This window comes from Lycorma delicatula, chromosome 2, assembly GCF_047948215.1.
Source record: "Lycorma delicatula isolate Av1 chromosome 2, ASM4794821v1, whole genome shotgun sequence".
Taxonomy (NCBI): domain Eukaryota; kingdom Metazoa; phylum Arthropoda; class Insecta; order Hemiptera; family Fulgoridae; genus Lycorma; species Lycorma delicatula.
The window spans coordinates 166,903,415-166,918,569 of NC_134456.1; the positions used below are offsets into that span (position 1 = coordinate 166,903,415).

The 15,155-nt window shown below is 28.8% G+C and overlaps 1 protein-coding gene across 1 annotated transcript; it reads left to right on the forward strand.

The window, feature by feature from the left end:
• LOC142320000 (uncharacterized) lies at nucleotides 1-12,291 on the forward strand. The gene is made up of 4 exons (XM_075357680.1): nucleotides 1-141; nucleotides 6,195-6,320; nucleotides 9,152-9,503; nucleotides 12,281-12,291. The coding sequence occupies exons 1-4, from the start codon at nucleotides 1-3 to the stop codon at nucleotides 12,289-12,291; spliced, it is 630 nt and encodes a 209-aa protein (XP_075213795.1).
• The last annotated feature ends 2,864 nt before the right edge of the window (nucleotides 12,292-15,155 follow it).

Here is a 15,155-nt window from a genome sequence, read left to right on the forward strand (position 1 = left end):
ATGGGCAGTGGTGGGAGTGTGCCAAACAAAATCATGTACAAAGAGTTAGAACCCATTACTGATATGCATAAGAGGAGATTAGGATTCTTTCGACGTAATCTTGAGGATGCAGTATTCAAGACTTCGGAAACTGCTGATGCAGTACAATCTCGACTCAAAAAATACAAAGGCAGGATGCAGATGATTCAGAGAAATAAGATAGGATCTGAAGGAAATTGGCATTACATCAGTAGACGCCACAGGTACGATAACATTAAATGAGAAACTCATGAACAAAAACTCTTATAAGATAAAACCTCACAACACAAACATTTTCAACACTAGAAAGGGCACAAAGATTGAAATGTATAAAAAAGTAATGGGAGGACCACAAGGCCCAAAAGTCCCATCAAAGAGACATGCATAACAGACTGACTAAAATGATCCTATGCGGTCATAAAAGATAATAATAATATATATATTTAGCCCACCAGGCTGATCTAGTGTTTAGCTCATCACAAAAAAGTTGTTTTCTCAGCTGATTTTCAAAGTCGAAAGTTCTCAGGTTCAAATCCTAGTCAGTTGCTTTTATAAGATTTATTAATTTAACAGTGAATACCTGTGTACTCTGGTGGTTGGGGTTTAATTAACCACATGTCTCAGGAATGGATGATCTGAGTCTCTACCAAACTAAACAAAGTGTAGTCAGATACATATCATTATCTCATTGAGGCATGGTGAAATAAGTTTACATGTTGTGAATCTTCTATGTATATTTTTCTCATCTAACTGTGAAAACTATTAAATTATGGAAATAGTTCATAAATATTTATGCATTCAGAGTTCAAGATCAGAGAATAATAACTTAGATTCATGTTTGCCAGTACACAGAGTTATTACTATATTTCAGTTTAATACTAGTTATAAATTTTTTTTTTAAATGAATTTTAATGTTTTTGAAATATGAAATTGTTTTCCTCCTTAGTGTGGAAATTTGTAAAACAAGGGGCAGCACAAATACCAACATCACATTCCCAACAGTAATATCGTGATTCCTTTCTTATGTTGTTTGCATAACAAACAACACATCTTGTAGGTGCAATTTTTATTCCGTATCGGGAATATACGACAGGAAATGTCATTCTCAGAGTATAAGAGAATCATCTCCTACAGAGAACCTACATTTTTTGGAAATGACTGATGAATTTCAACATTTTGTTCAATAAGGGGCTTCTCTGAATTGTAGAGGAGTGTAGTGGACTGTAAGGTTTCTAAAAGTGTAAATAATTATTTATTCGTTTCAGTTTTGTCTTTATTGGTCACAGCCCCAAAAAATTTTCATGTTTCTTATTTTAAAATTATATTAGGGGAAACGAAAAATAATATAAATTTAGAGTTTTGATTTCATAAATGTAATATTTTCTAATTTTAATTTTCAAAACCATTACCACATATTTTTTCAATTTGTTTATCCTGAGCAATTACTTGATCAACTTCAATCTGTTTTATACTTTAATATAACGTAGTAGATATGCTTAGGATAAGGAAAAATCAAGATGTAAATGTCAGAAAGCTGTTTTGGACGACAGCTGACCCATGCAGGGTTAAAGTCCACGCTGCATTATTGGTTCTGTAGTTAATTAGCTCTCAGTTTTATGAGTTATTAAGACCTGTTTAGATGCTAATCCAATAAGATTAAGATTAGATTTTTGTGTTTAGAAGTTAGGAATAAATTACCAAAGTATAGCAATACTTAACACTCTTGTAGCAGACTTGGCTGAATTTATGTGTTAATGTAATTATACTTACTACAGAGAGAGACTAAACCACATGTTGAGACTACACCGTGCTATTCTTGTGTACGATGGATAATCACCTTATGAAGAGCACTGATGGTCATCTTCAACTGACTCTCAGTCTGATTCTGAAAATTATTAAGATTAGTTTATAATTTAACCGTAAAAGTGTAACTTGTCTCCACAGAATAGATTGTCATCTTAATTGGTCACCGTAACCAACAAAACTTGTTAGCTAATTGATTAGAATACTAACATTACGGCTATGACTTTGACCTTGTACGGTTCATAGTTTTCCAGACCTGTTCTCTGTCATTTAGACCTTGTATTTTTCTTATCCTAAGCATATGCATACCCCTAAATTTTTATGAATTTTTGAAAACTAATCTTTAAAAAAATCAAATTTTGGATTCAAATAACTTTGATGGGGCTCTGGTGATAAAAATCTCAAATTTGCACAACTTGCAATGTTGTTGTAGATGTTTATGGCAAATAAAAAACTGTCTTATGTATTGTACTAATAAAAAAGTTAAACCTTCTCAAATATCATGAAAAACCTGTTAAAAGCGATGCCATTTTGACTAACTAAATAAGTGCTTCTTTTCTTCTTTGCACTTTACAGTTTTTATGTATTTCTTTTTATATTTAGCCCCTATTTTGTTGAAGTTGATGATTATCACAACACAATTGTCCATACAGGTGACTGAATTTTGACAAAAACATTTTCATGCTCCATCCATCCCCGTTCCAAGCCTTCTTTGTCCCTTTGTAGTTTCACCTTTCTTTCTCCTTCTACTGATCCTATCCATGCGATTGTCAAAGATTCTGCTTCCTGTAACCAATATGTCCTATTCTTAACGATTTCTTTTCTTTTATGTACTGTTTGCATAATTACTTTTGCTTTTTTAATCGTGTTCATCATATTCTCATACGTCTCTCTATCCATCCATCTTACGTTTTCAGTGTCTACATCTAAAAAGGCTCAATCCAGTCCCTCTCTCTGTTCCTCATTGTCCATGCTATACTTGAATGTAATTAAAGTCCATGTAGTTGAATGTAATTAAAAGTCATGACAACTCAAATTTTAAAAACATTGGTTAAAGAACATGGTGTACAATAAAGTAGAAAAAATATCAAAATTGTAGCTCCAGCCTTTTTTAGTGAATGGAGTCATATATAATTTATAATTTTCTGTTTAAAAGTACATTAGTCGGTTGCTTTAAACTTTCTGTCCCAGTTTTTTTTTTATGTTTGATTTTGTTTCATATGAAGCAACTAAAGTACGTCTGGGCACAGTCATGGTAATTTTCTCTGATAGTTTTGATGTCCATTGTACATAAATTTCTGTGGTATAAATAATTGAGCTGCTTGTGTGTGGCTGATATCACCTTTATTTCAGTGGTAATATCATGTTTATGTAACACTGGTGTATATTTGTTGTGTGAAATATTGCAAAACCTCTTCTCTTTCATTCTTAAGAATGACTACTGCCACTTTTATTAGTGATGTGTCTAATGTCAGGTCTCGCATTAATCATTCACTTGACAATATTTTTTATATATATATATATATATATATATATATATACACACTATAAATCAGTTCTTAAATATTCAGGAAAAAAAAAGTTACACACAAATAAATATAAATAAAAATTTCAATATATGAAATGTTTACAGTTTTCAGTGACTTTGTTGTTTTCATTATAAATACTTAAATTTTAACTTATAGTTTTTTCATTTTTGAAGATAATGGATGTTCTGATGTTTTACCAGACTGATTGATATGTTTGATATATACTGCCACATGCCACATTGGCCAAAAAGATACTGTTCTTTTACCACAATAATGTGCGAGTACACATGTCTTTGATAGTAGTTGCAAAACTCAATGATAATTTACACTTTGACAATGACATGTGGAAGCATGTACTATATTCACCTGACTTGGTTTCAATTAATTACTTACTCCTCCCAAATCTGAAGAAATGGCTCATTGGACAAAGATTCATTTCTAATGATGCAAAGGTGAAATAACTGCTTATTTCGCAGAGTTGGGACAAATCACATTGTACTGTAAATAAAAAAAAGTTGGAAAATCTGGGTAAATGAGTCAATTTGCAGGAGAATTAAGTTGAAAGTTTAAAAAAAATCTTCAAAACCTTCCTGAACAACCCCCATATTTGTTTTAAATTGACTTATAAAATCAATTTTCTCAAAATTAAATTTGTGATTAATGTGTTTGCTATTTTTTATTTTATTTTATTTGTTTATTAATGCTTTAACAAATAACACTGACAGACAAAAAAAAAATGTTAATGTTTCTCTAAGTGTAATACCATTTCTTGAAATGGTTTGTTGTGTACATTACAGATCCGTAAATACAATTTTTCTGTTACCGTTGGTTTTAAATAAATTATGCTTCAAAAAAAATTAAGGGAAAATATAGTTAAAATCTGTAAAATTTTTAATTTTGCATGGCCATACCTATTTTAGAATGATTTCCCTGCTTTTCTTTTATAAATTCCCTCAGGCACAACCCAAATTAATGTCCAGCAGTAATCGACTATCATGTTAGTATTGAATTTTTCTTTACAGCGGCTTTCCATCACCGAAATGTCTTGAAAACATTCACCGTATTCGTCACTTACATCTCTGAGGTTGTCTGGGAAAAATCCGATGTGAGTGGAGGAAATGTATTTTCAAAAACATATTACATCCAAAGTTCTATATGAAGTAAGAAGTTGATAACAGTATCGTGGTAATTGTCAAGAGTTTTGTTTGCAGAGAAAATTTTTGTAAACGTCTTTAAATGAAACCCAAGCTGCACATTCTACATTAGTTAACATTGAGTTAAATACATCATCTTTGATCGACTCTCTTATTTGAGGACCAACAAATATTCCTTCTTTAATTTTTCCTTCACTTACATTCGGAAATTTCTGCCTGATATACAAAAATCCATGACTATCCTTCTTCATTACTTTTACAAAGTCCTAGCTTGATAACGAGAAGAGGTAAAAATATTTTATTGGATTCAACTAAGGGCTCGTGAATAATATTTTTCCTATTTGAAGTTAAGTTATTTTGTTTCTTCCACTCTTTGGTAACATACTGTTTATCCCTAGCTCAGTTGTCCCATTTGCAAAGAAAACACATATACTTGGTATAGTCTAACTGCATGTCTAACAAAATAACTATAACTTTGAAATCACCACATATGTTCCAGATATGTTTCTTTATAATTTATTTTTTCAAGAACATCTTTCATCAAATCGTATTCTCTTTCAAAATAATATCATAAGTGATTGGTATTGAGGGATATTTGTTACCGTTGTTGTAGAACCACTTTTAAATTATGCTTGGACAAATCTATGAAAATGCACCAGTCCTCAGGTTTATGAACTTAAACCAAATTATTTTCATCAATAAAGTAGAGAAAATTCTTTTTGTCGGCTTCGAAAGCCTGAAATTTTTGTATTTTTTGAAGTAAATTCCAACTTGTAGTCTGATCCTAACAGTTCAGCTTGATTTTTTGATAAATTTAAATTCCACACCAAGTCATCTAATTCACTTTGTGATATTTGTGTGGCTTATTGGAAGATAATTCAAAAATAAAATCATTGTTGTTTTCTTCAGTACTGATTCTTCATCATTGCTTTCGAAACATACATTCACGGGTGGCTTAGGAACTAGAATAATTTCACTGTGAGCTACAGGCTTGATTGCAGATTGCAGTGAAGGATATTTTACAGTATGTTTAGATTGTTTAGAAATTCCAGATGCACTTGTTAAACAAAAGTAAAAATCGGTTACGTGATCCTTTGGTTCACGTCAAATCATAGGTACACTTAATCGCAAAGCCTTCCTTGTACCTTTCAGCTTGACCTTATATGTAAATTTTGGGATTCAATACAGTTCATTTGTTAACTCATTTAGCCCACCAGGTTGGTTTAGTGTTTAACTGCTGATTTTTGAAGTTGAAGGTTCTCAGGTTCAAATTCTAAAAAACGTTAGTTGCTTTTATACAGATTTAAAAGCTAAACTCTGGATACCGATGTACTTTGGCAGGTGAAGTTTTATTAACCATATGACTCAGGAATGAAAGACCTGAGTGTACAAGACTACATATTGTTTACATATCATTTTGATCTCATTGGGCCATGGTAAGGTTTCTGTATTGTTCATTTGTCAAACAAATTGCAACATACACTATAAGAAAATAAAGTGTATTATATATATATATAAATAACCATTGTAATATTCTATTAATAGTAAATTTATATAAAAATAAAATTAAAACAATTTTCTTCTTTTTTGGCCTAATACTTGGAGTTTTCTAAAATTTGTTGGAATTTCTAAAATATTTGTTGGAAATTAATTAGTTTGTAATGTGTTTTCTTAATCTTTTTTTTTAAAGGAATCTGAGATCTTATTGAATGATGTTTCACCACTGGTTTATCTTAATATGAAAAGCAATGAACTTCGAATAAAAGATTTTCACACAGTGAAGACAAAAGATGGGATGGTATTTTATCCATGTCGTGTAAGTATTAGCTATTGGCTATTGTAACACACATGATTTGTCTCTTGTTAATTACATTACTGTGTATATATTTCAATGTGTTCGTTTAAAAAAAAAATGTTTGTAACTGTATTTAGTTCATTTTAATTAATATCGATTTATTGAGATGTTTGTGAATGATAAATGGTCAATGTGTGAGAGCAAAGTGTGTTTATGAAATTCATTGATGACTGAAATATGTGAATTTTAACCTGTTTTATAGAGGTGACATTTTAGTAGGCTTTGGGTGATTTGTTGTTAATTGTATTCAGTGTTCATGTTTCAATATTTATCAGGTAGGCAGTTTAAAGTGGACCTGGTACAGATTATACATGGTTGTGACATAAAATCTGTAAATGAAAAGAAAATAATATAAAATCTAATTTTGTGTTTCCATTAGAAAGACTTAACATATCTACCACATTTTGACAAAAGATATCCGAAGTGATCACCCTGCACAGCTGATGCATCAATGCTAAAGTAATCATATTGAGAGTCACCTGATGCAAACTGTTGTCAATGACTTCAGTTTTTTATTGTGAACATTTGCCTTCAGTTATTGATAGTGTAGGACTTACAACTAGACAAATCTTCTAGTCAGAATTGCACTAGACAAATTGTGGTGACAAGGAAACCACTGTTCTCAAAAATTATTGCACTGAAGCATGAATAGTTTACAACAGACAATAATAGATTAGAGTAGTAATATACACCTCCAATAATAGTGCTAATAGGAGCAGTGTAAAAGGTAACCCTCAAATACCTGTAGTTAAGCTCTCTCAGTTTGGTTTTTAAGTTTCTTGCCCTGTGTGGAAATATATATATATATATATATATATATATTAGTGTTTCTTGCATGCGCACCACTTCATCAGATTTATTTACAAGTTTTTTAAAATGTATTTAATATATTGTTGAAAGAGGATGCTAATTTAGAAGAATTCATAAAAATATATATTTTTATTTTATTTATTATAAAATTATACATTATAAATGTTTAATGTTTTCCAGTTTGATCATATATATATATATATATATATATATGTTGTATTTTTATAATATAAAAACCAACTTGAACAACCCAAGTAAGAATTATAAAGTAAATGAAATGACACTTACCTTATTTTTTAATTTTAATATTGAAATTTCAATGTAGTGAAAATATCAAGAAATTTAATTTAAATAATACTAGGTAAAGTTTGGACATTTTCCAGAGATTTTAAACATATAAATACAAAAGATTTTACTTAATCAACTTTCAGACAGAATATGAAGATGACACTTATAAAAGCAGCAACAGATGGCAGCACATTTTTAGATAAAAAAAAATAAATAATCATAATTTTTATAAATAGCGTGATTTAAATCCACTCAGTAATGTAAACTGGCTTTCCAGGTTACATGGTGTAAATTTATTCTATTTATTTATTTTTTTTTTAATTTAATTTGTTATTTATAGTAGAAGTAGTTATTTTATTTAACTGACTTCATACGTTTTTTATATATGATTGTAGTTTTAATTTTCTATTATGTTTGATATGTAATTTTATTTAATTATATTATATACAACTGATATGCAGGATTATTATTTCATTATTAGACCTACGCCTTCAATTTTTTGTTTTAAATCGTCCAAATCTCAAACTTTTAATGAAATTTCAAGCAAAAAAGTTAGAGAACTGATATCTGAGAGATCTAGCTGGCCATGCAGTCGGTACTTCATCAGATCTTACATCTGGGGAAGTGTTGTTCAGGAACATGGTAACATCTCAATATAATTGTGGTGGAGCACCATTTTGTTGGAAATGAATCCGGCAGGATCTGAAGAACAGGAAAATTCTCAAACAGGTCGACATAAATGTGCCCTGTCACAGTGGGCTCCATGAAAATAATCAGTCTGATTACACCATTTTTGTTTCATCATAACTAGACATTGACTATGAGTGTGTCCTTTTCATTTTTGATTACTGCGTGGGGTTTTAAGTACATTAAATTTGACAGAGTGTCTTTAACTATCCTGCACATATGAAAAGTTGTCTCACCACTAAATAAGATATCTAACTATAAATAAGAGTTGTAACTTGTATTCTTGCAAACTGAGTGCTTATAGTAATGTTGTGAACAGTAGAAAGAGATATTTGCAGTCCATAACTAGGTCGCCTAATAAAGTTAATGGGACGGGCAGTGAATGCGTCACTTACTTGATCCATAGCCTCATCACAACTGAAACCTTTGATGATTTCTGTCTCTTAAAGTCATACCTTGGAGGACGTTAAACTTTGTCATAAAAGAATTGATATTCCATTCAGTTTGTACAAGCTGTTAAACATGTGTACATGATTGAAACTTCATTAACAAAAGCATGCACTGAATGGTTTTTGTGGGATCCACATCTTGATGGACTACAATCGCATTGGAGTCAGCTTGTCTGCACGTAATATGCATATTCTACTGAATATTGAAAGTACACTGAACAATTCTTGGAGATTTATTGCTGTCATTGAGTACTAAGAAGTTAGGACTGATTTCCTAAATATAGGCCATTTATTTTGGATACCTTTAGCCCAGACAATCTGTAAAGTTTCAGCTATGTGTATAGATATGCAATAGGATAAGTAAAGTTTGTTATTACATTAAACTTTACTTGTGAATCATTAAATTTCTAAACGATGTTTATTTTGAATAAATGTTTAAAATATTCAGTTTTTTATCCATATTTTGCGGCTTTTTACAAAATAGAATAATGTTGATATAATGGAAATAATTATACATTAATTCATAATTACTTTTTAATTGTTGTTTTAATTTTACAGGTTATGATTGATAAATTAACCATCACTGCAAGTACTAAGAATTGTAAGAGATGTGTAAATAATTCGGTATATGATGGAATTATAAAACAAAAATCCAGTGAATGTAATTGTGCGAATGGCGATGTAAGAACAGAAAATTTAGTCAAGGATATAAGTAGTGAAAATGAAGAGAAAAATTATGTTTGCAATTTCTGCCATAAGGTTTTTAATTATTCTTCTAATTTAAAGCAACATCTTAATATTCATACAAAAGAGAAGAATTATATTTGTAACTTCTGTCAAAAGTCATTTAATCGCAAAAGCAATTTAAGAATGCATCTTAATATTCATACAAAGGAGGAGAATTATATTTGTAACTTTTGTCAAAAGTCATTTAATCACAAAAGCAGTTTAAAAATGCATCTTAATATTCATACAAAAGAGAAGAATTATATTTGTAACTTTTGTCAAAAGTCATTTAATCGCAAAAGCTATTTAAAAATACATCTTAATATTCATACAAAAGAGAAGAATTATATTTGTAACTTTTGTCAAAAGTCATTTAATTACAAAAGCAATTTAAAAATACATCTTAATATTCATACAAAGGAGGAGAATTATATTTGTAACTTTTGTCATAAGTCATTTAATCGCGAAAGCTATTTAAAAAAACATCTTAATATTCATACAAAAGAGAAGAATTATATTTGTAACTTTTGTCAAAAGTCATTTTATCGCAAAGACCGTTTAATAAACCATCTTAATATTCATACAAAAGAGAAGAATTATATTTGTAACTTTTGTCAAAAGTCATTTAATCACAAAAGCAATTTAAGAATGCATCTTAATATTCATACAAAAGAGAAGAATTATATTTGTAACTTTTGTCAAAAGTCATTTAATTGCAAAAGGAGTTTAAAATTACATCTTAATATTCATACCAAGGAGAAAAATTATGTTTGCAATTTCTGCCATAAGGTTTTTAATCGGCCTTCGAATTTAAAGCGACATCTTAATATTCATAACTAATGAGAAAAATTATATTTGTAACTTTTGTCAAAAGTCATTTCATCTCAAAAACAATTTAAAAATATGTCTTAATATTCATACAAAAGAGAAAAATTATGTTTGTATCTTTTGTCAAAAGACTTTTAATCAAAATTCTGATTTAAAATCACATTTAAATGTTCATACCAAGGAGAAAAATTATGTTTGCAATTTCTGCCATAAGGTTAACTATAATTCTAATTTAAAGCAACATCTTAATATTCATACAAAAGACAAAAATTATATTTGTAAATTTTGTCAAGTCATTTAATTTTTAAAATATTTGTGAAGTTCACAATTGTATTAAAGTTTACTCGCATATTTAAAACAAATAAGAGGATTCCTGCGCCTGTTGTTTGTATTGACCTCAAAAACCTTTTTTTTTAATTTGTTATCAACATGTAAAAAAAAATGACTGCTTCTTTCATGTGTTGTGAAAACATTAAAAATGTTTTCTTATCTTATCTCCTGGTTGTGAGTTATTTTCCTCTTTCCTCTAGTTACACACTAACATTGTTAAAAGTTCTCATAAACTTGAATATGAACAGAAACTAACATTTTGAAATACATGTCTCAAACTGTTGTTATTATTGCTATTATATTCTCAAATATATTCTATTCACAATAGAAAAAGGTTTTGGAAAGTATAGGAGCTGCAAACTTAAACAATAGAGGGCAGAGACTTGAGATGCCAGGTCTCTTACCACACTTTGAAATTTGATCTACTTCTGTACCACTTTAACTCTTTACTGCTATTATTACATTAATGCTATCGTCGGTTCACAGCTGACCCAAAAATTGAAATTCTCACAATATTAAATTTTTTTTTTTTTTGGTTGAGAAAATTATTGACCATATTTGCAATGCAAAAACATACAAAGGTGGCGTTTTTGTTGTTTTATATAAAATTTAATGAGATTTTCTTTGTTACAACTTTTAATGAAATTTCAAGCAAAAAGGTTAGAGAAGTGATATTTGAAAGATATAGCTGGCCATGCAAGTGGTAATTCATTTGATCCTACATCTGGGGAAGTGTTGTTCAGGAACATGGTAACATCTCAATATAAGTGTGGTGGAACAACATCTTGTTGGAAACTGAATCCGGCAGGAATCTGTGGAACAGGAAAATTCTCAAACAGGTCGAGGTAAATGTGCCCTGTCACAGTGGGCTCCATGAAAAAATCAGTCTGATTACACCATTTTTGTTTCATCATAAATAGACATTGACTTGGGTGGTTCCCTTTCATTTTTGATTACTGCATGGGGTTTTAAGTACATTAAATTTGACAGTGTGTCTAACTATCCTGCACATATGAAAAAGTTATCTCACCACTAAATAAGATATCTAACTATAAATAATTGTTGTAACTTGTATTCTTGCAAACTGAGTGCTTATGGTAATGTTGTGAACAGTGGAAAGAGATATTTACAATCCATAACTAGGTTGCCAAAAGAAGTTAATGGGATGGGCAGTGATTGCGTCACTTACTTGATCCATAGTCTCATTAAAACTGAAACCTTTGATGATTTCTGTCTCTTAAAATCATTACCTTGGAGGACGTTAAACTTGGACGTAAAGAATTAATATTGCATTCAGTTTGTACAAGCTGTTAAACGTGTGTACATGATTTAAACTCCATTAACAAAAGCATGCACTGAATGGTTTTTGTGGGATCCACATCTTGATGGACTACAATCGCATTGGAGTCAGCTTGTCTGCACATCATATGCATATTCTACTGACTATTGAAAGTACACTGAGCAATTCTTGGAGATTTATGCTATCATTTGAGTCTACTAAGAAGTTAGGACTGATTTCCTAAATATAGGCCATTTGTTTTGGATACCTTTAGCCCAGACAATCTGTAAAGTTTCAGCTATGTGTATAGATATGCAATAGGATAAGTAAAGTTTGTTATTACATTAAACTTTACTTGTGAATCATTAAATTTCCAAACGATGTTTATTTTGAATATATGTTAAAAATATTCAGTTTTTTATCCATATTTTGCGGCTTTTTACAAAATAGAATAATGTTATTGTAATGGAAATAATTTTACATTAATTCATAATTACTTTTTAATTGTTGTTTTAATTTTACAGGTTATTATTGATAAATTAACTATCAAAGGAAGTACCAAGAATCGTCTTACTTGTAAGACTAGTGTAAATAATTGTAACTTTTGTCAAAAGTCTGTTATTCCAGAAAATAATTTAAAAACACAACCTATTAAGCATAACGAAGAGAAGAATTATGTTTGTACCATTTGTCAGAAGACTTTTAATCAAAGTTCTGAATTAAAATCACATTTAAACGTTCATACGAAAGAGAAAATTTATTATGTTTGCAAAATCTGCCATAAGGTTTTTAACTGTAATTTTAATTTAAAGCAACATCTTAATATTCATACTAAAGACAAAAATTATATTTGTAACTTCTGTCAAAAGTCATTTAATCACAAAACCAGTTTAAAAATACATCTTAATATTCATACAAAAGAGAAGAATTATATTTGTAACTTTTGTCAAAAGTCATTTAATCACAAAAGCAGTTTAAAAATACATCTTAATATTCATACAAAAGAGAAGAATTATATTTGTAACTTTTGTCAAAAGTCATTTAATCACAAAAGCAGTTTAAAAATACATCTTAATATTCATACAAAGGAGGAGAATTATATTTGTAACTTTTGTCAAAAGTCATTTAATCACAAAATCAGTTTAAAAATACATCTTAATATTCATACAAAAGAGAAGAATTATGTTTGTACCTTTTGTCAGAAGACTTTTAATCAAAGTTCAAATTTAAAATTGCATTTAAATGCTCACACCAAGGAGAAGAATTATATTTGTGACTTTTGTCAGAAGTCATTTAATCGCGAAAGCTATTTAAAAAAACATCTTAATATTCATACAAAAGAGAAGAATTATATTTGTAACTTTTGTCAAAAGTCATTTAATCACAAAAGCAGTTTAAAAATACATCTTAATATTCATACAAAGGAGGAGAATTATATTTGTAACTTTTGTCAAAAGTCATTTTATCGCAAAGACCGTTTAAAAAACCATCTTAATATTCATACAAAAGAGAAGAATTATATTTGTAACTTTTGTCAAAAGTCATTTTATCGCAAAGACCGTTTAAAAAACCATCTTAATATTCATACAAAAGAGAAGAATTATATTTGTAACTTTTGTCAAAAGTCATTTAATCACAAAAGCAATTTAAGAATGCATCTTAATATTCATACAAAAGAGAAGAATTATATTTGTAACTTTTGTCAAAAGTCATTTAATTGCAAAAGGAGTTTAAAATTACATCTTAATATTCATACCAAGGAGAAAAATTATGTTTGCAATTTCTGCCATAAGGTTTTTAATCGGCCTTCGAATTTAAAGCGACATCTTAATATTCATAACTAATAAGAAAAATTATATTTGTAACTTTTGTCAAAAGTCATTTCATCTCAAAAACAATTTAAAAATACGTCTTAATATTCATACAAAAGAGAAAAATTATGTTTGTACCTTTTGTCAAAAGACTTTTAATCAAAATTCTGATTTAAAATCACATTTAAATGTTCATACCAAGGAGAAAAATTATGTTTGCAATTTCTGCCATAAGGTTTTTAACTATAATTCTAATTTAAATCTACATCTTAATATTCATACAAAAGACAAAAATTATATTTGTGAATTTTGTCAAAAGTCATTTAATTTTTAAAATATTTGTGAAGTTCACAAGTGAGATTTCTTATACAAATCACACATTACATGTGTTTTTCTCAAATTCATTTTCACAAATAATCTTGAATGAATCTAATACCTCATTCTGATTTCGTATTAAAGTTTACTCGCATATTTAAAACAAATAGGAGGATTCCTGCGCCTGTTGTTTGTATTGACCGCAAAAACCTTTTTTTTTAATTTGTTATCAACATGTAAAAAAAAATGACTGCTTCTTTCACGTGTTGTGAAAACATTAAAAATGTTCTTATCTCCTGGTTGTGAGTTATTTTCCTCTTTTTGTTACACACTAACATTGTTAAAAGTTCTCATAAACTTGAATATGAACAGAAACTAACATTTTGAAATACATGTCTCAAACTGTTGTTATTATTGCTATTATATTCTCAAATATATTCTATTCACAATAGAAAAAGGTTTTGGAAAGTGTAGGAGCTGCAAACTTAAACAATAGAGGGCAGAGACTTGAGATGTCTCTTACCACACTTTGAAATTTGATCTACTTCTGTACCACTTTACTGCTATTATTACATTAATGCTATCGTCGGTTCCCAAAAATTGAAATTCTAACAATATTAAATTTTTTTTTTTTTTTTGGTTGAGAAAATTATTGACCATATTTGCAATGCAAAAACATACAAAGGTGGCTTTTTTGTTGTTTTATATAAAATTTAATGAGATTACCTGATTGTAGCATGTAAAACATGAAATTACTTAATATACATTATTTCAAATATCTATCATTGCATTTAAGAAATAAAATATTCAACATAATGTTTAGAATATATATAAATTAATAAAACTAATTTGATCTAAATATGTGATATATGTATGAAAATTGCAAATGTGTTTTTTGATAAAAAGATTAACATTTTTAATGATTTTTTTATTTCTTAATACAGACTACTTATGAAAATTGTTTACACGTATTATAAAATAAACGAAGTAATTAAAAATTTAAATAATCGAAAAATGTTCTATGTATGATGAAATTTAAAAATGTCTGATTCTTGAATGAAATGTATTTGTAACAATAAATTGTGATATATCAAAACTAATAGCAGACAAATATGTATTGAAAAATTTTAAAAAATCCCTTTTTTACTATTTATTTTTTCCACACAGAATCTTCCCTTTCTAATCCACCCTGATATATTTCCCAATTTGTTTATTGATGTGCTCTTCTCTTCTTTGTATTCCCTACAAGTTTTATAAGATTTTTAAGGTTACT

Excerpts from the sequence above, each read along its gene's own strand:
- LOC142320000 (XM_075357680.1), top strand. The coding sequence starts at position 1 with ATGGGCAGTGGTGGGAGTGTGCCAAACAAAATCATGTACAAAGAGTTA. Across the intron at positions 142-6,194 it reads CTTCGGAAACTGCTGATGCA|GAATCTGAGATCTTATTGAA; the intron begins GTACAATCTCGA and ends TTTTTTTTAAAG. Across the intron at positions 6,321-9,151 it reads TGGTATTTTATCCATGTCGT|GTTATGATTGATAAATTAAC; the intron begins GTAAGTATTAGC and ends TTAATTTTACAG.